This window comes from Cebus imitator, unplaced genomic scaffold, assembly GCF_001604975.1.
Source record: "Cebus imitator isolate Cc_AM_T3 unplaced genomic scaffold, Cebus_imitator-1.0 Scaffold107, whole genome shotgun sequence".
Lineage (NCBI taxonomy): Eukaryota > Metazoa > Chordata > Mammalia > Primates > Cebidae > Cebus > Cebus imitator.
The window spans coordinates 6,416,536-6,439,917 of NW_016107422.1; the positions used below are offsets into that span (position 1 = coordinate 6,416,536).

At 41.0% G+C, this 23,382-nt stretch overlaps 1 protein-coding gene across 1 annotated transcript in view; it reads left to right on the forward strand.

The window, feature by feature from the left end:
• The window catches only part of ADAM12 (ADAM metallopeptidase domain 12), a 368,998-nt gene that overhangs the window by 99,082 nt on the left and 246,534 nt on the right, over positions 1 to 23,382 (forward strand). The window contains exon 3 of the mRNA XM_017537897.2: positions 3,161 to 3,234. Coding sequence (XP_017393386.1) covers positions 3,161 to 3,234 — 74 coding nt within the window. The remainder of the gene's footprint in view (positions 1 to 3,160; positions 3,235 to 23,382) is intronic.

Genomic DNA, 23,382 nt, shown 5'->3' on the forward strand with positions numbered 1-23,382 from the left:
AGCAAGAAGTCAGCTGTCTCAAAGCCAAGGAGAGGCCTCAGAAGAAACCAAACCTGTCAATGTCTTGATTTTGGACATCTAGCTCCAAAGCTGTCAGAAAATAAATTTCTGTTGTTTAAGCCACACACTCTGTGGTGCGTGTTATGACAGCCCCACCAAACTAATACAGGGGACTTCTAAGATTATAGAAATAGTCTTTTTCCAGCTGGGTGTTAGGTACCCTGGTGTTTATTTTATTGTTTTTCAAATTGTACTTATACATTTTATATACTCTTGGATGTACTTTCCGAATTAAAAAAAAAAAAAAAAGAACGATTACTGCCAAAGCGTTTCTGGCCCATTGGTTAGCATTTAATTGATTTATTCGGCAAGTGCAGTTCTTTAAGCATTCGATAAAAGACACGGTTCCATTAGGGTAATCAATATATCATTTTTAAGAAAAGGAATGCCGTATTTTACCAGTACTACTTCATTATCTTCAATGGATAACAATCAAAAGAAGATGGAACGAATACATGCTTTTAAGAGGTCTAAGGCAATTCATGGTCTTGAATTAAAATAGCTGTCTTTTCTCCCTCTCTATTGATTTCTCCTTTACCAGTCATACCTCAACTAATACACATAAAAGTCTTCCCATCTCTCTGAAGGAAAATATATTCTTCTGCAAGATGTTGACATTGGACTCTCATAACAGTTCTAATACTTTATGTGGAATTACTTCAAATGTTAATGCTTAAACTACGTCAATTCTTTGGGGAAAATGGATGTTGCAAATAATATATTTTTATTCACATATACAATTGTCAGGATTTCCTTTTAAGGTATGTGATCTGTGCATGGATATCTTGGGCAAACACAATTTGTAACTAAAGGAACTAAGTTATTTATGTTTACATACATATAAAACATGTAGTTATACACACACAAGTATACATGCATAATGGTGTTTGGACACATTTTGCCAGAATATTGTGACATTTTGTTCTAATGTTTTATTGTAAATATAATTAACAATCTTGTTTTTCACACACATAATTAATGAGTACATATTGTAGACCCTGGAGAGAACATTATGCTAGTGGTTGTAGTGAAACCCGGATGTCGGCAAGTATAGGCAAATATGCAAGAATCCCTGTGATGGACTCAAAAGCAAATATCTGTAAGGGCATAAGAACACGCTGACACTCTACACTACAGAGAAATGATGCATGTTTCATGGCATGTAGGATCAAATAGGAATATTAATTTTCCGAGTTGAGTAGACACTCAGAAATACATGCAGTTCTTATAAACACCAGACAGTATCAAAATATATAAATTTGATGGGTTTTGTAGTGTTTTGCTAGAATAAATCCATCAAAAACAAGACCTGTGAAAAGGCAGAAAATATACGTAAGAATTTCATGTATCTGAAATTCACCAATTTACCTCTCAAGCTTAAGTGACTATTTAAAATAATATCTTCCATCAGTGAAAATTGAGAAAGAGCCTCCTTGAAGCTCAAAAGAAAAAAAATCCTTGGGTTGGTACTTAATTTTATCTCTTGAACGCCCTGATAGTTAAAATAATCTATTTCTCAGGCAGCCATTGCATGATGTCAGTTTTAGGTCTTCATCACCGACTCAGAGCTGTCCAATAGAATGTTCCACGGGGATGAAAATGCTCTATGTCTGTGCTATTCCACGGTGGTGGCCACCTGCCACATTTAGTAATTGAGTCTTGAAGTGTGTCCCATATGACTGGTGAACTAACTTTTAAATTTCATTTTATTTTAGTTAACTGAAATAGCCATAGGTAGCAAATGGCTACCATGGGAGACAGAAAGACTACAAGAAGATGTACAAAGTGCTGCCCTAAAAACAAAGCAAAGAGAGTGTTTCAGCCTTTCTGATTCTACCCGTTATATGGCCTTAGTTAAGGCATGTTTTGCCTTTTTCTCAAAACTCACATGACCTTCAGTTATTGTAGGTTTTGTTTAAATTTTGTTTCATTTTAACGAATTATTTTCATGTTGGCTATTTGGAACCTACAAAATCTGTGTTATCTTAAAGTATACTAGTGTGTGGTTTGTTAAGTCATGGTATGGCTGAAACGTTATATATATTGTGAAAAGGTCTCTTGAGCTCTGGAGTTATAAGACCGCCTTTCAGATATGAAATATTAGAAAACTACGTCTAAACTTCTCATTCTCATGGCTTTTATACAGTAAGCGTAATACTGACATAACTGACAAGGCAAAGGCAGACAAAGTCCACATAACTGAAGGAAGCACTAATTGAATGTGGTGGTGATGATGTTTCAGCAAGACTGAGTCTCTACTTTCTGCACTCTGCAGTGCTGACCAGAAAGAGTGAGGTCCCCTTGAGTTTGTGGTGCTGTTCCATGGGATGACCCCCAACTCTCCCTCCAATCTTGTCTTTTTTTTCTTTTTTTTTTTTTTTTTTTTAGAGACAAAGTTTTACTCTTATTGCCCAGACTGGAGTGCAATGGCATGATCTTGGCTCACGTAACCTCTACCTCCTGGGTTCAAGCAATTCTCCTGCCTCAGCCTCCTGAGTAGCTGGGATTACAAGGGTGTGCCACCACCAGACTATTTTTTTGTAATTTTAATAGAGATGAGGTTTCATCATGTTGACCAGCCTGGTCTCGAACACCTGACCTCAGCTGATCTGCCCCCCCACCCTCAGCCTTCCAAAGTGCTGGAATTAGAGGCTTGTTTTCTTTTTTTGAGACAGGGTCTCACTCTGTCACCCAGGCTGGAGTACAGTGGCGTGACCATAGCTCACTGCAGCCTCGAACTCTTGGGCTCAAGTGATCCTCTCGCCTCAGCCACCCAAGTAGCTGGGACCACAAGCACAAACTACCATACCTCGATAATATTCTGATTTTCTTATTTTTATTATTTTGTAGAGACAGGATCTCACTATGTTGTCCACCTAGGCTGGTCTCAAACTCCTGGACTCAAGCAATCCTCCTGTGCCTGGTCTTTACTACTGCTAAGAAAACTTAATTTGTAGACTGTGTTGTGATGGCATTTGGCTCTTTCTTAGATTGACCGCATCATTTATTCCCTCAATTGATTATGCCTGTGGAGCTTATTCAGATATTTGTAAGTCAAAGCCAAACATTTTTCAGCTGATTTTTCTTGTTTATCTTTCAGAAACATCCAGAAGTGCTGAATATTCGAATACAACTGGAAAGCAAAGAACTGATCATAAATCTGGAAAGAAATGAGTAAGTTAATTCTTGTTTATTGCATGATAGGAGAAAGTTAAGACACCATGGACAGGAAAGTGCTATGTGATTTATGTTGGCGTTTAGAAAAACAGAACAAAATGCCTGGATTTGTAATCCAAATTTGGATTTGAGGCTAGAATTAACTTTAAAAAATTATCTGATGGAAAAATAAAGAATTTTATCACTCTATAAAGGAGCTTTATAACTTAGCACTATTTTTCATAGTTCTGAGGTTTTATTTTTTCAGAGCCCAATTGTTTAAGGATTTAATTTAAGCATCCCTATACTGTTCAAATAACAGAGTTTTATAATTAGTTGACATTTGACAACTCCTGGATTATATTAGGGGAAACAGCTTCAAACTGATAAAAATTATCTCCCCGAGAAATACCAAGAGTTTATCTTTCAAAGCTTATCTCCAGTGGTTTAGACTATTTCTTTCATCTTCTTATTTTAAAAAATTGGTCCTTTTATGGAAAAATTATATAAATTTCCAGAAAATGGCATTATGGCTTTTTCTGGGCCACTTGGATACTAGTATATATTTTGTATACCTTACTAGCAGAAAATTTTGTCTGCCTCTAAGCGTAAGTTAAAAACAACTAATTTTCTTATTCTTTACACCCTGGATATCCCCACAGATTCCTCTGATCTAAAGGATTCCTTAATATTCTATTTCATTAGTATCATAAAAGAAGAGCTTATTAGTTCTTCTAATAAGCAATCTGTATTTAAAGATAGAAGTCAATGTTCCAAGTCCTGCTTTGTCAAAATAGCAGTCTCTGTCTTCCAAAAGTACTGGTTTCTGTTCCTCACCCATCAGCAGGATGCTGATTTTTTTCTGAAACAAGAGTAGAGGTGAGAGAGCCTCACTGGGCTGAGTTCTGTCAGGGACTTGGAGTCCCAGAACCTGACTCAACATCTCCCTATAAACAAGTCAGATCATTTACTTGTGTCAGTGCTTCGATTTGAGTTTTTAGCAAGTCAGACGAAAGACGCAATCAACAGCCAGTCTGAATGTTTGATCTCTAATGTCACAATATATTAAAATGTATATAAAATCACATTACCTGCTTCCTAGGATCGGCAACCTGCCTTTTTGTATTTTTTTTACATGATTATTGCTTACCATTAAATGAATCAGAAGCTTTGGGAACAAGAAATGAAGTGTTTTTAGCTTTTCTTGTGACTTGATCTGAAAATAGAGGCTCAGGCACACATGTATTATATAATCAGGATTCCAGAGAGAAAACTTTGTGTTGCTTTTGATCTGTCTCTCTTAGCAAAGTACAAATTTTCATACTCTGTTTCGTCACATAAGAATATCAAGGGGCACCACATTTTTGTAGATTGTTTTTTATATATGGTTTTGAAAATATCTCAGTGTAAGAAAAAAGGTATTCCCTGAAAGATCAAAAGAATATGAGGCTTCTGGTGGGAATGCATTTTCTAGATGGACTTGTTGTGGTGGGCAGATGGCTTTAGGAGTTTTCTTTATTGCACCTGCTCCCATTGTTAGACTGTTGGAAGAAACGTGGTGCACAGCATGAGGGGAGGCTAATCTTGAACGTCTTATGGAGCATTATGACTGCAGGTAGAGAAGCAAAAATCGACCTCATAAAAACCTTAAGTTGTTTTTCCTATGAAAATAATATGCATACCCAGTGAAGAAAACTGAACATTATAGGGGGTAAAAGGAACAAAGAACCCTAAAACCAAAAAAAAAAAGTGCTCTTACCAGCAAACACAATCCAGTTAAGATTCTGGTGAATTATATAGATGGGGTTTTTTTTTTCCTTGTAAATAAGCCTTTGCTTCTTTTGTATTCTTTGTTGATATCATAGTCTATATGCAATTTTATATCCTACTTCATTGAGCTTCATAATGGACATACATTTCCATAGAGAAATAATTTCTCAGAGCCCACCTGGTTCTCTGAGTTTGTAAAGTGACTTAGTAGCCTTGTCCATGGTTCCCTCTGAAAATGATTTACCTTCCACTACTGCAGATACTAAAATATATGTTGACTGGTAGACAGTGGCTAATTTGTATAAATATCATTTTAAAGGTGACTTAATTTGCTCCCTTTCAATTCAGGGTCTTTCATGAGATAATCTCAAAATTATAAAAGTCAAACACATAAAACTATCTCTTTTTAATTTATGTCTCTCTTCCCAAACTTACTATCAGACTGCATTTTCAAAAATATATGGAGAATGTTTCATACGTTCCTGTGATAGTCTATAAGTTTAATTGCATTGTACCAATTTTAGAAATTCCCTTATATTAAGAGTAACATTTTCACAAGAGGATGCCAATATTACTATTTTAATGATGGATTACCCAAAATGCTTCAGTGTAACAATTTTTTTGCAAAAGGTTACATGTTTATTCCAAATGAACTATACTTTTGATGCAATGAATACAAAGAAAAAAATCAAGTAGAGTGAAATGCTTGTGTACTACTAACTGTGATGCTGTTAGACACAAAAGGCAATCAATCATTTAGTATATAACAGGATTTTTAATTTGCATAGCCATTGGCCCAGTAGATTTAAGTCAGAGAGTCTTCACAAATGAAGCTATAAGAACCCAGAGATAAAAATGTAAGCAGAGGCCATTTGCATGTTTAACAACCAGTACATTAGAGGGCATGACCAATCAGGATGAACCCCTGACCAATCAGAAGTCAAGCTGGTCAGTACACCGCACCAGCGCCCGGAGGCCCAGAGTCAGCCCTGTGCTCAAGGTTGTTTTACCTAAAAGTATGTTAATAGGAGATGGATTCAATAATCAGCTATGAAACAGGATACTATTCAACAATTAAAAATGATGAAACTTTTATTATTTAAAAAATTCATGATATAATCAATGTAACTAGCATGTTAGAAAATAGCTGTTTCCTGCTAGTGTTTATTATTTTTTTAATGAAAATAGCTTACATAGTATTCAATGTTTATTTAAAAATTATACACATGACATGTATCTCTGAGTAGGAAAATTATAGAAGCTATTTACTTTATTGTCTTAATGTTTTACAAAAATAAAATACTACTTTTAAAATAAGGAATAAACCCTTTTCTTTGAAGGAAAAAACATATCATAAAAATTTGGTAATGGCTAAAAGAAGAATGCTAACATATTTATTGTTCCTGAAAAGGAAATGATAAAGGTTATTTTGAAAGGCCTCTGAAAGGCCTCTAGTGACTTTTAAAGAGCAAATAAGATCTACTTGTTGAATATTGGGTCTTTAAATATCCAGAAACTTGCTGTAATTGAAAAACCTGCTTAGAAGCCACAACCTAAATTAAAGTAGTCCTAGTCCCTTAAATCTATAGCTAATGCTGAGAGTCATCTAATTAACCCTACTTAAAATGCTTCTGTGGTGAACTGATTCTTCATGGCACGGGGCTGAATTTTTATTAAATAGTTTTTCAGGGAATCTCTTTTATTTGCCTTCTAACATCTCTGATTTATGAAAAATTGGATGTTGTTCACTTAAAATCTGTATTTGTATAGCCATAATTGAATGTTTAAAGAAACGCAAAGCTTCCCCTGAGAAGCATTTTTCACAATATTGCTGCCTGCCTATGGACCTGCAGAAACCAAGTTTATAACTTTCATAACTCTACTGGATCCCCACGGACACTCAGGCCATCCCTTACACAGGTACTCTGTGAAACTATATCTCTGATGAAAATGTTTTAGTGTGCAGGCTGGCCAGCTTAGACATCAGTTTTTCCAGCTTAGGATAATGAAGCATGATGGCAGTAGATCACGCTCCCTAGGTCTCTCAATCCCAGAGCACCTTCATTTCAAGTCCTGTTCCCATCACTGACTGAAGGCAGTTGCCATGGGAGGTCCATGGCCCACTGAATTCATGTTAGGGGGGTATCTCTGGGATAGAGTAACTTCAGCATTGACTTATTTTGTCTGGAACGATTCCAGACATCTCTTACAGGGAAACTTTAATTAGTATTCACTCTAGAACAATAACAGAAAGGGCATTTTAATATGGCCAAACATGGACATAAATATTTGGAAATGCATTTATTTTAAATCGTCTCTCAGAAAATCATGGTGCAGAACGGAGAAATGTAGCCAGTGTGGAGATGGCATTAGATGGTTTACTTGGCTGAATTACCATCCAGAAGATACTAAGCCATTGGTCCTGTTGACCCAACCCATGTTGAACAGGGGCACTGAGGTCACTGCTGGTGGCCTTAGGGCTGTGTGCATGGCCTTGTCCTGGCCCACAGTTTCATCAGCCATCCCGATGAAGACATAAAAGGTGCTCTGATTACATTTCCTGGCAATGCAGAGCTGGGGGTGGATAACTGTGCTCAGCACGGCAAAATCTGGATTATGGAGATTTCAGCAGTTTGGATCAATGGGCCAAAACTAACAAGATGAGATTTAACGGGGATAAATGTCAAATCCTATGCTTGGGTTAACAAAAAAATAAACGTTGCAAGTTCAGAAGGAAATTTGTTAGTAGTTCTCATGAATGAGACCTGCATACTCAAAAGAAACCCCTGAGGCAGTGTGGCTGATAAAAGGGTGACTTCCACCTGAGTGTGTGGGGGTATATGTGGTGGGTATATGTGGTGGGTCCTAGGCAGCGGAGGTCATTCCTCTGCTACACAGGGTGAGACACAGCCAAAACCCTGCATCGTTCAGTGTTCCAAGCCCGACATCAGAGAGCCACCTGCTACTATATTCTCATTTCCATCATTGGATGTTCTGTTCCTTTCCTCCTCCACCGACCATGACATCCTTACAGTGAGGGACAGGGTCTTCACACCCTCCCTGACCACCTCCCACACAGCATGGCTCATAATAGGCACTTGAGAAACACTCGTCAAATGAGTGGCTGACAGAACCCAGGCAACCTGGACCAAACTGGAAGTGAGTTCCCAGGAGGTCGGAGGCCACCTGGGTGAAGTGAAAAACAATTCAAGGAGAAAAGCTTCTAGAAAGGAACATACGATTTGGAGTTAGGAGCCCAGGTTTTGAAAGCAGCATTGCAAGCTGTTGATATTCTCTCCACTTCCTTCATGGTCTCAAGAGATCTGTCCACCTTGGCCTCCTTGTCTGCAAAATGGAACAGGCATCTGTGTCCAGTCAGTGCAGGAAGATTAGAGCTCATGTTAATGTTGATGATCAGGTTTGAATGACTCAATAACATTTCTCTGTGGATCCAGCAATCTTAATTACTTTACCTAATCATATTATGTCTGTTTTGGATTTCCAAATTAATGGGAATCAGGTTATGCCTACTCTTTACTTGTGGGTCTTGGTGATGGCCAAACATCTCAATGCTCGCAAGACCTGGAACAGACTTGCAGGCTGGTCCTTTGGGACCCAGCTGCTGTAGGGATCTTACCTTTACAGTCTTGACATGCCGAGGAGTTGGACTTTTAAAATCTTTGAGTGTAGAGTGCTATTCCTTTTTCTTCTCTTGCAGAAGAAGCCTAGCCTGTTTCCCCTCTGCCCACCCACTATCTTTTTGTTTCTTTTATCAAGAAGTTAAACTTTATTTTCACTGTCCAAACATCAGTCAATATGCTGGGCAAACCAGTGGAAGCCCTTGCCATAGCCCTGTTGTTATACACACTGAACATGAGCGATTCCTTAGAGAAGGCATTTGGCTCTTTCTGGTCACAGTTCCTTTCCTGTGGTCTGTCCATCAAGCCCAAATGGCGCAGAGCTTTTCTTCACTGACTGTGCCTGTTCTGTTCAGTTCTTCTTACTCAAGATAAGTGTTGCCACACTGGATATTCTTTTATCAGTTTAATTAGTATTCACTCTAGAACACTTTAGAACTCCCCATTCCTAAGGATAGGCTGCGGGGAGTGGGTGTGATGTCCACCCGGTGAGTCACTGCTGGGCCAGGTGCTGCCGGTCTGTGCACTCTCAGGGAGGGTCCAGGACATGCGCACCTCAGAGGAGGCCCTCGTGCCATGGTCAGCATTAATCATGTCTTTCATCTGTCATTAAAGCATTGAGTCATTAGTCATTAAAGCATTGAGCTCCACTTTGGATTCCAGGATCTGAAGACAATCTGCACAGCCCCCTAGAAAGGCAATCCCATTTCTTGCTGGGAGATCACTCTTCCAAACCCAATGTGCTTGCTCACACCCCAGAAGATCAGAAGTTGTAAAAGTCATGCCAGCAGTTGTCAGCTCTGCTGACGTCAGAGATCGGCCCCATCTGTTGGCCCCATCTGCCATCTTTGAGCATGTGAGGAAAAATGGTTTCATCCACATTGTCCCAACCCAAGAGAACAAGCTTTCTAGATTTCTTGTAGAGTCCTAGGGACGGGAGCATGCTATGGAAGCTGTTGTGGATCCACTCACAGATGAAAGATGTTATTAATGCTGACCATGGCTCGAGGTGCTCCTCTGGAGGCAGTGCATGGCCTGGACCCTCCCTCAGAGCACACAGACCAGCAGTGCCTCACCAGGTGGACATCACACCCCCTCCCTGCAGCCTGCCCTTAGGAATGGGAACTCTAAACTGCCTAGTAGTTCTAATTACTGATTAAACAAATGTCAGTGGAACCATATCTCAGAAATTATAGTTTCATTTTTCCAGTGCTCAGCTTCCCTTCTGCTATTCACATATCTTTATCAGAATCTCTATTAATATCTTATTAATAATTACTCAACATTAATAATTAATAAAGATAATTAAGATAATGTGCCTGTTCATGTCCCCCAAGATCAAAACTTGTAAAAGTCATTTGAACAATTGTCTGCTCTTCTGATGTCAGAGGTCATGTTGGAACATGTTGGCTTAATCTGCCATCTTCAGTGATTATCATCTGCCATATTAATTCTCTTTATTAATCTTTATTGATATGCTAAAGAAGTCATTTGCCCATTCATTCACTTATTCACCTGGCCATTTATTCACAAATATGTGTTTAATACCAGACGCTGTGATTGACCCTGGAGGGTGAGTGGTGAATAATATAAAGTCCTTGTCCTCTTGGAATTTAGTCAAGGAGCCCAACACTAAGCAGATCTGTACAAAAACGGTGACTGGATGACTGCAGTGCTCAGTGCTCAGGAGGGGGGCTTATGGGGCCAGTGTCTAGTCTGGAGAGGGAAGATGTGGAAGCAGCTTTTCAGCCGTGCACACAGGGAAGAGCCCAGGCAAGGAGAGCAGAAGGTAGAGGGAGAAAGAAGAGGGAATTGAAGGTCCAGCTTCTCAGATTCTAGAAGGTCTTTGTGCTGATGACCAAGAAGGAGAGAGACAGAGGAAGCCAGCCTATGCAGAGGTTTGTGTGCCCTGATAAGGGCCTTAACTTCATTCATAAAGGCAATGGCACACCAGGGAAGAAAAGGCCTGTAGGCGGAACAATGACGTGATAAGCTTCTGTTTTTCATTTGTTTGAGACAGGATCTCACTCTGTCGCCCAGGCTGGAGTGCAGTCGTGCAATCACAGCTCACTGCAGCCTCAACTGCCCTGGGCTCAGGTGATCCTCCCACCTCAGCCTCCCTAGTAGCTGAGACTACAGGTGTGCACTGCAATACTCAGCTATTTTTTTTTTTTTTTTTGTAGAGACTGGGTTTCACCATGTTGCCCAGGTCAGTCTTGAGTTCCTGGCCTTAAACAATATGCACACCTCAGCCTCTCAAAGGCATAAGCCACTGATCCCCTCCCCCCAAAAAAATCAGTCATTTATTTATTTATTTACTTAGAGATGGAGTCTCACTCTGTCACCCAGGCTGGAGTACAGTGGCACAATCTTGGTTCACTGCAACCTCTGCCTTCTGGGTTCGAGTGATTCTCCTGCCTCAGCCTTTTGAGTAGCTGGGATTACAGGTGCCTGCCACCACACCCAGCTAATTTTTGTAGTTTTTAGTAGAGACAGGGTTTCACCACGTTGGCCAGGCTGGTCTTCAACTCCTGACCTCATGATCCACCCGCCTCAGCCTCCGGAGGTGCTGGGATTACAGGAGTAAGCCACTGCGCCTAGGCAAAATTCAGTCTTTTAAAGACCATCTGGCTGCCTGTGAAGACTAGTCAGGAGGGTAGAGTGGGTGCGGTTAAGAGACTGCTTATTACTGCTGTCTGGGGAGAGCTGATGATGGCTTGAGCCAAGAGAGTATTGGTAGGAAGGAATAAGTAGTTAAGAAATGTTAAGCAGGCAAAATGGACAGAATCTGATGAACAACTGAATGTTGGAGTCATAGAAAGGAAGGCATACAGTTGGTATCTGAGATGCTGGGAGAACAGGTATGCCTTTATTCAGAGCCCCGGAAAAGGACCAAGAGCCTGGCTGTTGAGCAGGGCCCAGAGACACAAAGATGTGGCTCATAGGAGGCATGGCCCTGAGAGTCTGGGAGGGGTGAATATTGGCTTTCACAGAATCCAGTCTGGAGGTGACCTGTGGAGGGCCCTTGCAGAATTGGGCATGGCATTTTTGAAGGTGAGTGCTCATGGACGAATGCAATTGGCGTAAGTATAGCAGTGGCTGGTGGCTATGAGTGGAGGTCAAGAGCCGGTAGAACAAGAGGAGAGTTCAGCTGTGGTCCTGACAGTATCTGAACAGTTGTCACAGCCAAAGGCCATGCCAGTGCTCCACTGATTTCTAAGCTGGAGACTAGCAGGTGAGCCTCTGGCCTCCAGGCTCACCGCCAGGCCCCATTCCATATCCTTCCTGCAGTCTGTCTCCATGCAGTGGGTGTTCCCTACCACCAAGAGCTCATACATGGACTGTTGCCCTCCTTGAAGTCTAGAGCATTGCTGCAGGACCACCAGCATCAGGACCACCTGAAGAGCTTGTTAAAAAGGGCAATGCCTGGCCCCACTGCTATTGAACCAGAATCCCCAGCTATAGGGCCTGAAGGTCTGTATTTTTAACACATTCTCCTAGGAGTTATCTTCACACTTTACTTGAAGAGCCACTAGTCACATGTGGCTATATAAATTAAGTTTAAATAAAATTAAAATTTTAGTTCCTTGGTCAAACTAGCCACAGTTCAAGTATTCAACAGCCACATGTGGCTAGATGGACGTTTCCTCATCACAGAAAGTTCTGTTGGACAGCATTGGGACCAGCAGGGAAATTCCAACCCATTGGATCCTTCTATGATTCTTCTGGGGTTTCTGTCTCAGCTGATGCATCGCCCACAGGAATGTTCTTTCCTACAGGGAGTGAACACACCTCTTCAGCTTACCTAATGCATACAGCATAAAAAGCCCCAACCCCTGCCTTGGAGAATCAGGGGCTACCAGGTGGGTCATCTCTGACCACTTTGATGAAAGGGTGATGGTGCAGTTGAAAATTCTCTCAGCATGACTCTAGACTTGAGGAATTGACTCAAGCTACGTGCACTTTAGCAATCTAACTAGACCAAACGCCTTCAGATTTAAGTTTAAATCTCTCAGCCTTAACATTTAAGATCTTTTTAATTGGGCTAAATTTTGTTCCCTGAGTAAGAGCTAAATTCCCTTGAGCTTCTCCCCTCGTTTCATTCTTTGAAGTTGTACAGTCGTTGAAAAAGGTCAGAACACGATTTTTAGAGCTTTTTGTTCTTGAACCCAAGTTAACTTGAAAGTGCCTAAACTGGTTAAGGTCAACCTTTTTAAAACAGGCCCCTCTGGGTTGTGATTTGAGAGTGTGGCGTCCTTGAGTGAACTCTTTAAAGTTAGAAGAATTAGAAAAGGGCATTTGATATGGAGGTGAAGTTCCACATTTCATTACATCACTCGCTGTCCTTCACTTCTGATGCTGCAGACTCAGGGTCTTCTGATGAAAATCCTGCTGCAGCCTTAAGCTCCTTTCCCAACTCTGTATCCCAAAGGGACAGTAATGGCTGTCCTGGCTCTTCCCAGGAGGTCCCTGGCAGTGGAGAGGCCGATGCCATCTTAGTGGCTATCATTGCACCTTCCCTCTCCTTACGTGCAGATACTGTGCAGGCTGGTGTCGTTACTGCCCACCTCTTCTGGACTTTTTCTAGCTGTGTCCTCAATAGAAAGGTCATGATGCTTTCACTGATTGCTTAGGACAATAAAACTAACTCACTGGAAAGCTTGAAAGTTTTGTTAGAGACGTTTGAACCAGGGCAACTCTGTCTTAAATAGGAGCTGGGTAAAATGAAGCTTAAACCTACTAGGCTGCCTTCCTAGACAGTTAAGACATTCTAAGTCACTGGATGAGACAGGAGGTTGACACAAAATGCAGGTCATAAAGACCTTGCTGATAAAACAGGTTGCAGTAAAGAAGCTGGCCAAAACCCACTAAAACCAAGATGGCCACAAGAGTGACCTCCAGTCATCCTCAGTGCTACGCTCCAACCAGTGCCATGACAGTTTACAAATGCGATGGAAATGTCAGAAAGTTACCCTACATGGTCTAAAAAGGGAGGCATGAATAATCCACCCCTTGTTTGGCATATCATCAAGAAATAACCATAAAAATGGACAACCAGCTCTCAGGGCTGCTGTCTGTGGAGTAGCCATTCTCTTATTCCTTTACTTGCTTAATAAACTTGCCTTTGCTTTGCACTGTGGACTCGCCTTTAATTCTTTCTTGTGCAAGATCCAAGAATCCTTTCTTGGGGTCTGGAGCGGGAACCCTTTCCTGTAACATTTTGACATAATTTTGCTGAGTTCATAAACAGATTCTGCTAGATTCTTAAGTATCATACTCCAGGAAGCCAAAACCCTAGATTACTGTTTTCAGAAATGTTTACTTCAAACTCATTATCTTGAGTGGAGTTGAGCTCTGTCAGTGACTGGCCATGTTTCATAACTTGCATGGGAAAACTTCAGCTGATAGTCACAGCTCTGTTTTCTTCAGGCCTTCTTACTGGTTTCTTATGTTGTTTTCACACTTCATTAGTGATGATAAAGAGCTGTAATATAACTGTATTTACCAATCGCTCACTCGTTGCATGCTGACAGTATGTAGCATGCCTTATTCCTCATCATATGTAACGTCTTCATTAAAAAGCTGGGCTTCACTGGGGACCTACAGAGAGATTTGTACACCCATGTTCACAGCAGCAGCATTCACAATGGCCAAAAGATGGAAAGAACCCAAGCGTTCATCAACAGATGAATCAGTACACAAAATGTGGCATACATAAAATGAAATCTTATTCAGCCCTAAAGAGAAATGACATTCTGACACATGCTGTCACATGAACTTTGAAGACATTATGCTAATCAAATAAGTCAGACACGAAAGGACAAATATTATATGATTGTATTTACATAAGGCATGCTTTAAATAGGCAATATTGTAAAAACAGAAAGGAGAATGGTGGTTGCCAGGGACTGGAGGGCTAGTGAGTCAGGAGTTTGAGGAGGGGCAAAGTTTCTGTCTGGAAGGATGAAAGAATTATGGAGACGGTTGGCAGCGATGGCTGCAGAAAATTGTGAATGTGCTTAATGCCACTGAATTATATAATTACAAATGGTTAAAATTACAAATTGTATGTTATGTATATTTTCCCACAATTGAAAAACAAAGCTGGGCTCCTAGTATGTTTTTATTATCTAACAAAAGGTCACCACCACCCCTCCCCCGTCCTCCTCCATGAAGGTACATAGTGTAAAGGAATATGGCGGTAGTTTCTTCTAAATCCCCCCGCTCTTTTTTGTAAGTCTAGGAAAATCACAATCCTCCCACTCCATTTAGTCTAGGGTCCCCAGCACCCTCTCTGACATGCTCCCCCCACCCTTAGGAATGGGCCACACAGCAGGAGATGAGCATCTGCTAAGAGAGTGAAGCTTCATCTATATTTACAGCCACTCCCCATCACTCAAATTACTGCCTGAGCTCTGCCTCCTGTCAGAGCAATGGTGGCATTAGATTCTCATAGGAGCGTGAACTGCACATGCAAGAGATCTAGGTTGCACGCTGCTTATGAGAATCTAATGACTGATGATCTGTCACTGTGTCCCATCACCCCCAGATGGGACTGTCTAGTTGCAGAAAAAGCAACTCAGGGCTCCCATTGAGTCTACATTATGGTGAGTCATATAATTATTTCCTTATATATTACTATGTAATAACCATAGAAATAAAGTGCACAGTAAATGTAATGTGCTTGAATTGTCCTGAAACCATCCCCTGCCCCCACCCCTAGGCCATGGAAAAATTGTCTTCCATGAAACCGATCTCAGGTGCCAAAAAGCTTGGGGAGCACTGATTGAGATGACTTCTCTGAGCTAATGAATAAGGGTGTAACTGTGATTCAACTCCCAAATGCCAATCTGACTTTCCTGGACTCTTTCTAGAGCTGCTTCCGTATCCCTATCAGAGGAGGAGATGATTGACAGTGTTAGGATTTGGATTTGGGTACCAGGCTGCTTGGAGACAAGCCACCCCAGTTCCTCCATTCTAAAATGGGGAATAAGACCTTCCTCCGAGGTTGTTAGGAGAGCATGGTAATATGGTTTGCATCTGTCCCACCAAATCTCCTGTTCAGCTGTAACCCCCAGTGTCAGAGGTGGGGCCTGGGGGAGATGATTGGACCATGGGAGCAGTTTCTCGTGTGGTTTAGCACCATCCCCTAGCGCTGTTCTCGTGGTAGGGCGCTCATGAGATCTGGTTGTTTAGAAGTGGGTGGCACCTCCCGCCTCTCTCTCTTCTTCCGGCTCTGGCCACGTGAGATGCTTGCTCCCGCTTTGCCATCCACCATGATTGAAAGCTCGCTGAGGCCTCCCCAGAAGCCGAGCAGGAGCTGTCATGCTTCTTGTACCGTTGCAGAGCCATGAGCAAACTCAACCTCTTTTCTTCATAAATTACCCAGGCGCAGGCATGTAAGAATGGACCAATACATAAGGGTTATGATATTCGGTGTGCTTGACGCTGCACTGCCATCCACAGGGTGTATGCTGTTCTGCTGCCATTGCTCCCCCATCATCTCCCTCCTCATCCTGGCAACTTCTGTCTGTAGGAACAGGAGTCACGTGCTCAGGCCTCATCGCCTCCCCTCCTGCAGCCAGCTTCCTGTGACTGCCTCTGTTCTTGCTCTCCTCACCCATCTTTCCCTTCTTCCTTCACTGTGATTGTCAGACTAGTACTCTGCCTCGTCCCACCCTGCACTTGCTGCTCTTGTCACCTGAGGGTTTGGAGATCCCCATTTCCACTCCCCCTGGCATCAGCAATGGAGAGCCCCCAAGTCACCTGCGTGCTGTGGATGGAGGTGGGCCAGGAGGTGTGGTGCCCTTCCGTAGGCCTGTGGAGCCCAGGGACCGCCTGTTTGGCTGGCCTGGCTACAGATTAGGTGAAGTGCACACAACAGTTAATTGCTGTCACCTGTGTGTAACAATTAACATACAATTGTCAGATTCCCCCACCCCCAGGCATCCCATCATTTCACCTGCAAATTCTGTATTGCTAAAAAGGAATTAATTTTATCATACCTAAAAGATAATAATTTCTTAATACTATCAAATATCTATCCAGTATTCATGTTTCCCAGGTTTTATATATGTCTCTCTCTTTTTTTCTTGGCAATTGGATTGCTTGAACCACGATATAAACACAGTCCCCAGAATGTATTTGTCTGCTACATTTTTAATGTCTCTTTTAATAAGTTTCCTATGCCCCCTTTTAATTATTTCAATTAAAATCTTGCAATCCTTACAAATGAAAACAGATTTTTACTCAGTAGAATTTTCCACACTGGCAGTTTGCTGATTTCATCCTCTTGGTGCTGTCTAGCCTGTTCTTCTGGGCCCTGTGTTTTCTGTTAACTGGTAATTTGGTGTACAGGCTTGTGCACATTGAGGTTCTGCCTTTAGGCAGGATGACATCACAGGTGGTCCTCGTTCTTCTCGTGTGCCGTGTCAGTGGTTCTGTGGCCTCTGGTTGTCTTTTTTCGTGATGTCAGGTTGATCACGGAGTTAGGGGTCACTCTGATGCTTCCATTGGAAAGGCCTGCCTGAGCTTTTACCCACCAGGTTCAGTGACCATTAACAATCAGTGCCGAGATCTATTATTTCTTTGAATCTTGCAAAATGGCGATATTCTAATTCTATCATTCTTTCTTCTTTTATTAGCTGAAATGCTCCTAAAGGAAGAACTTCTCCTCATCAATTATTGGTTCCCCTGAGATATGAGATAAAAGGCAAGGGACCACCTCTAATTATCATTCTGCCTTTGCCAATGGGTATTGACTATATTCCCCAAATTTAGCGTCTCACACTTGGTGGTATGTGGCACAGCTCCCTGTTGAGGGCCCACAGTTAAACAGGTTCTGTGAAGATACAGAGGTGCACCACAGCCTGTCCTGGAGTAGCTTCTTATATTCTGTAAACACTTCTTGATCCGAAAGCCTTGTATTTTCACGTTGAACCAAAATTTACCCATATAGACACTAAACAAATCTTTTTATTTAGAGTGCTGGATAAAAGACTGACTTTGAAACTGCTCTACAGAGACCTAATTTTCTTGCTGATTTTAAAGACAAAGGCATCACTGCATCTGGCATGGAGGCAGATGCTGGGGTAAGAACAGGGAAGCGGGAACTGGTCCCAGTGTAGCTGGTAGGAAAAGCGGGGGTCTGGATTGGAGTCTAGACATAGCCTGTCCCTTGGAGGGCTGTTTCCATTCCAATGACAGTGGCACATTAAAGAAACCATTTCATTCACAAGCAGGCTTAGTCCCACTGGGGAAAATCGCCCTAATTGGCAAAAACCAAAGGCAGAGAAGACACAGAGGCTAACCCTACTTATTCAGAAACCCGTGAGAAAAACAAAATAAGGGTATTTATCTAAAAATGTTATGAAATACTCACTTCTTTCTTCTCAGTATGCCGGTGGATTTCACTGTGGGATGAGGTGGATTCAACATAAGTGGAGAACAAGGCTTTCTTTATTTTCTTTTATGATTTTCTTTCTTATGAAAAACATGTGGTCAGATAGAAGATGATACAAAACCAACCCCCCAGCAGGAGGGTTATCTGGGGAGACGATTTATTTAGAGAGAGTTATTTTCACAGCACTTCTAAAGCCACCTCTTCAGTTTCAACTGGCCTAGAGGATTTTGTTGGTCAGTTTCATGGTTTTCTTTGAAAATCTGACAGGCTCCAGTGGAGAAGCCTCCCACGCTGTGTCCATAGCCGGGCAGCACCCATTAAGCAAATATCAGTGTCACAAAAGTTCCTTGGGAGTTGTGGGAAATGGTTTTTACAAGCAGTTTTCATAAAATGAAAACAATTATTCATTAATATTTTCAGTAAAGTTTTGGTGGTATTGCACGTTTATATCAACAAAATATATAGAATGTTAGGTTGGTTAAATGAGAACATATAAAATGACGTTAAAAACTTACTAAAAATACTAGCCGTACAATTTAATAAATATGTTTAAAATTCATTTAAATTTTGGAGCAAATTCATTATCTTACCAAATAGGGCAATGATTATGACTTGATGACATCACTTTTTGTATTCTATAAGTACTTCCTGATCCAAAAACCTTGTATTTTTATATTGGACCATAAATTAACCTGTATAGACATTACCTAAATCTCTTTTTATCTAGAAAATTATTTATTCAAGAAAACTGCTTTTTTCCAAAGTAATTTTACATGTAGGAAATCATTGATGTAGTTGGCAATATATTATTCAATCAGTTAACTAATTGGTTTTTACCCTATACTGTTATAGAAATGATTCAAGGTTGCTGAAGGGCACATAAGTTAATTCATAAATGTTTTCCAGATGTGTAGAATACCCTCCCCCCGAAACTAACTAACACTTCTGCATTTTGCTGTTTTCAGAGCAGCAGTTCTAGTTCATATTGAATAGAAGTGATGACAAACATTTGAGGAAGTATGATGCATGCCCGTTACTGCTTTACTTTTTAAAAAAACAGCAAAGAAGGTTTAGTATGGTATAGGGGAGAAGCATTGAGCCAAGGAAAAGGAAACATGAAATCTCTGGTATTTGTAAGCTCTGTGACTTTAGGCAAATTAATTAACCTCTCTGGTCCTGAGCTCTCTCATCTGTAATCTGAAGTTAAGACTTCTCAGCTTGGGGACTGAATCAGATGGTTTTCAGAGGCTCCATTTCCACTCTAAGATCTTCGGCCTCAGTCATTTTCTGCATTCCAGTATGTTCTCACTTCACCCAGAGGAATGCTTAAACTGATCCTACCAGCAGAAATCATGCTTAACAGCACAGATGAGGAATCGTGTAGAGCATGTGGTATTCGCGCATCGAGACAAATTAGACAATTCCTACGAGAGCCAAGGTTTCTTATCTCATTGTATTTCAGTGAACCAGAAAACCCTGAGTGAGCGGCTCCTTCCACATGGTGCTGAGTGTAGTTCCTCGGAAACCTGAGAATCCTAGGATGCATCTCAGTGCCCAGAGCAGTCTATTTTGTTGGGAGATTTAAATGTCTGAGATTCCTCGTCTGGAGGAAGTGTGTGCTCAAGGGACACTCCTGGACAGCAGGGTGAATCCAGCATGGAGTATTCAATTGGTGGGGTGGAGGCAGGGTGGGAAATGCCCTTGGCCTGAGGGATGGGCGACATTTGGTAAAAACTAGATGGCCTTCATGATACATTGATATATATTAGCAACCTTGACCTCCGTAAAGGCTTTTAAAATAATTTTTTAAAGCAGTTATGATAGAAGAAAGTCACACTGGGAAGCCTCTGGGACTCTAGTTATGTCCTATTTTTTAAGCCAAGGGATGAGGACATGGGTGTTTATTTTAGTGTTCATTTTTCCACATTCTTTTATGTGTTCACTGTAGGTCACAAAAATAAAACACTATTTTTTATAGCAAAACCTGACAAATATTTTTGCCACAAAGGGTAACTGTACTGCTCTTTTTGAACACATTTGTTTTCTTCTTCCCCTCTGACCTCTTTGGCTAGGAATCCTGACTGATTTGCAGATTTGTGGAGGACATTGTCATTGGAATGAGTTTAAGGAAAGTAGTCACTGTTTGTTGCCAAAGACAAAACTTGGCTAAATATTTTGATGAGTCGGCATCCTTCTTTCCCATAATCATTGGCATGAAATTCCTATAATTGGCATGGAATTCCTGTAAATGGAAATAGTGAAAACCAGCACAAATACTATATAAAGAGTAGGATATCTCAGAGGGTATTTGTAATTAAATTTCAATACTGATATGAACATACATAAATATATGAATATATTCTACACATACTATATATTAGATGATATTACAAAATATGGGTCATTATGCTTAGAATGCAATGATTCATTTTATTAGGTTGAACCAATAGCAAATATGTATGTTTAGAAAAACATGTTAGTCCAGCCTATACTATTGATGCCTTTTCAAAAAATTCTACTGCGATACAAACATGGTTTATGCTCTGAAAATAAATTATAGGTTTTGATTTAGAAATAGAGTTTCTTCCAACATCTAAGTGCTGGATATTAAAAACACTATCCATCCCTCCTTATTAAGAGAGAAAAGGGCTTTTACTCTAGGGTGTGTTTTTGCCATTTTCGTTCTTTATGTTTTGACATTGAAGTGCTGGATACCATACTGCACATTCTGTTCACCTGTTCATGTTTGCTCATTTACTTACTCACTAAACAAACTGTGTTTCAGATATTGTGTTGGGGTTTCGGACATGGAGAGGAATAGCTCATGGTTCCTGCCCTTCACAATGCCTAAATCCACCACCATTTTATACGGTAGCAAAAGATAGGCTTGTCTGAATTTATTTATGCCAAATACCATAGGGCATTGCTGAACTAGATTGCCAATAAATAGGAAAATTAGACAGATAATATACTGCTCTTCCTCTCTCAATTTTTGCCATGTCTTTACTTCCAAAGAATTCAATAATTTTTTCTTTTTTTGTAAGCATACACCTAATTGCTAAGTATAGTCTCAATTTTTCGAAATGAGAACCAGATGAAATGCACCCCATTAGTTGTTTCAATCTTTTGTCCTCGATGAAGCTTTCTTGGTTCCCATATAGAATTTTTAAACATAACAGAGTGTGTGTGTGTGTGTGTGTGTGTGTGCGCACGCGCGCGCGCGTGCATGCACAGTCATCCCTTGGCATCTGCAGATTAGCTCCAGGACCCCCCATGGGTACCAAAATTCAAAGATGCTCACATCCCTGATATAAAATGGTGTGATAATTCTATATAATCTGCAGACCACCTCCTGTATACTTCAGACCACCTCTAGATTACTTATAATACCTAATATAATGTAAAGCTATGTAAATAGTTGTTGCATTATTATATTTTATTTTCTCCCCCAATTATTTTCAATCTGTAATTGGTTGAATCTGACAGTAGGGAACTCCAGGATGTGGAGGGCCAATTATATGGACATAAATATAAAGCTAAATATGTATTTCACATCATGCAAATATACATTTTGGTATAATCTATGGGTGGTCTCTTTCTATCACAGTGCCTTTGGGATGGACATGATAGAGACACATGTCATTACGGTGGCACTGCCATGGCAAACCCCCTCTGTCTTAAGATTGATGGTCTCTGGTTTTCTTAAGTGCCACAGCTGTCATCACTCACCCTCTGTCTACTTTTCGCTTACCTCCTTCACAGCCTAACATGTTACCTGAACAATTAACTGGCCTTCAGGAAAGTTTCAACCACTGTGTGTTCAGAATAAGAGACCTGCTTGCCTGTAAACATTGATTTTGCTTCCTATTTTTGTTTTTACTGTTTTCCCTGGTAGTCCAACTTTTCTAAATAAGAAGCAGATTCGAGAAGCAGCCCATTGGTTCCTCCAACCTCCTGTCCTCAGACGAAGGTCTCTGGGTTCCCGTAGAGAATTTTTAAGTGTTTGGGGCTGGCTCAACAGCTTTCCCTTTGGACCCTGTTGTAAACACTGACCATTTTTGATTTATGAGAATCCCAGCCAGGAAGAGAGGGCAGCTTTTAAGATATTAATTTGTATCCATGTTTGCCTGTGAGTATGGATAATCCAGTAGACAGCTTGAAGCAGTGGCTCCTGGTCATTTGTCCTGTTGTCCCAGGACAGGTCTGAAGAACCAAGTGAAGACTACTTGGCATCACCCGTGGGTAGTTAGGTAGTGGGTATGGAAGGAATACTGGGCCCTTGTAGGCAGCTGGGACCCAGGTGTCACTTGAGGTGGTAGCTGACCTTGCAGGCAGTAACATCACCTCTGGGAGGTCATCCCAGTTTTGCACATCCATAAATAATTCTTGACAGAACTCAGGAGGTCTGATTCACAATGACCAAACTCACACATGACAGACAGCTAAACCAGAATCTTCACTGTCACATATGCATCATTTCCCTATTGCCCTCAATGAGCTGACTGAATTTCCCTCAGTTTTCTTTAAAGAAAGAATTTCAGTGTTCAACTTTTGGCTCACCAAACCATCCTGAAGGCTTTGGAACATTTTTAGAAGGCGTGATCATCAGTTGGGTTGATTGCCCCAGTTTAGCTCTCAGAGGGTGACTGTATTCCTTCACAGGTGGAAAAGAGGTACTTACTGTCTTTTTTTTTCCTTTTACTTCAGGTGGATACTATATCTGGCATTTCTCTCCATGTTATCCCTCCCCACCCCCACACCTTCCCCACCCTCCACTGTCTCTCTCCTACCCCCCGCACCTGCCCCCAGTGTGTGATGCTCCTCTCCCTGAGTCCATGTGCTCTCATTGTTCAACACCCACCTATGATTGAGAACATGCAGTATTTGGCTTTCTGTTCTTGTGTCAGTTTGCTGAGAATGATGGTTTCCAGATTCATCCAAGTCCCTACAAAGGACATGAACTCATCGTTTTTTATGGCTGCATAATATTCCATGGTGTATATGTACCACATTTTCTTTGTCCAGTCTATCATTGATGGGCATTTGGGTTGGTCCTAGGTCTTTGCTATTGTACATAGGGCTGCAATGAACATAACTGTGCATGTGTCTTTATAGTAGAATGATTTATAGTTCTTTGGGTATATACCCAGTAATGGGATTGCTGGTTCAAATGGAATTTCTATTTCTAGGTCCTTGAGAAATCACCACACTGTCTTCCACAATGGTTGAACTAATTTACACTCCCACCAACTGTATAAGAGTGTTCCTATTTCTCCACATCCTCTCCAGCATCTGTTGTCTCCAGATTTTTAAATGATCACCATTCTACCTGGGGTGAGGTGGTATCTCAATGTG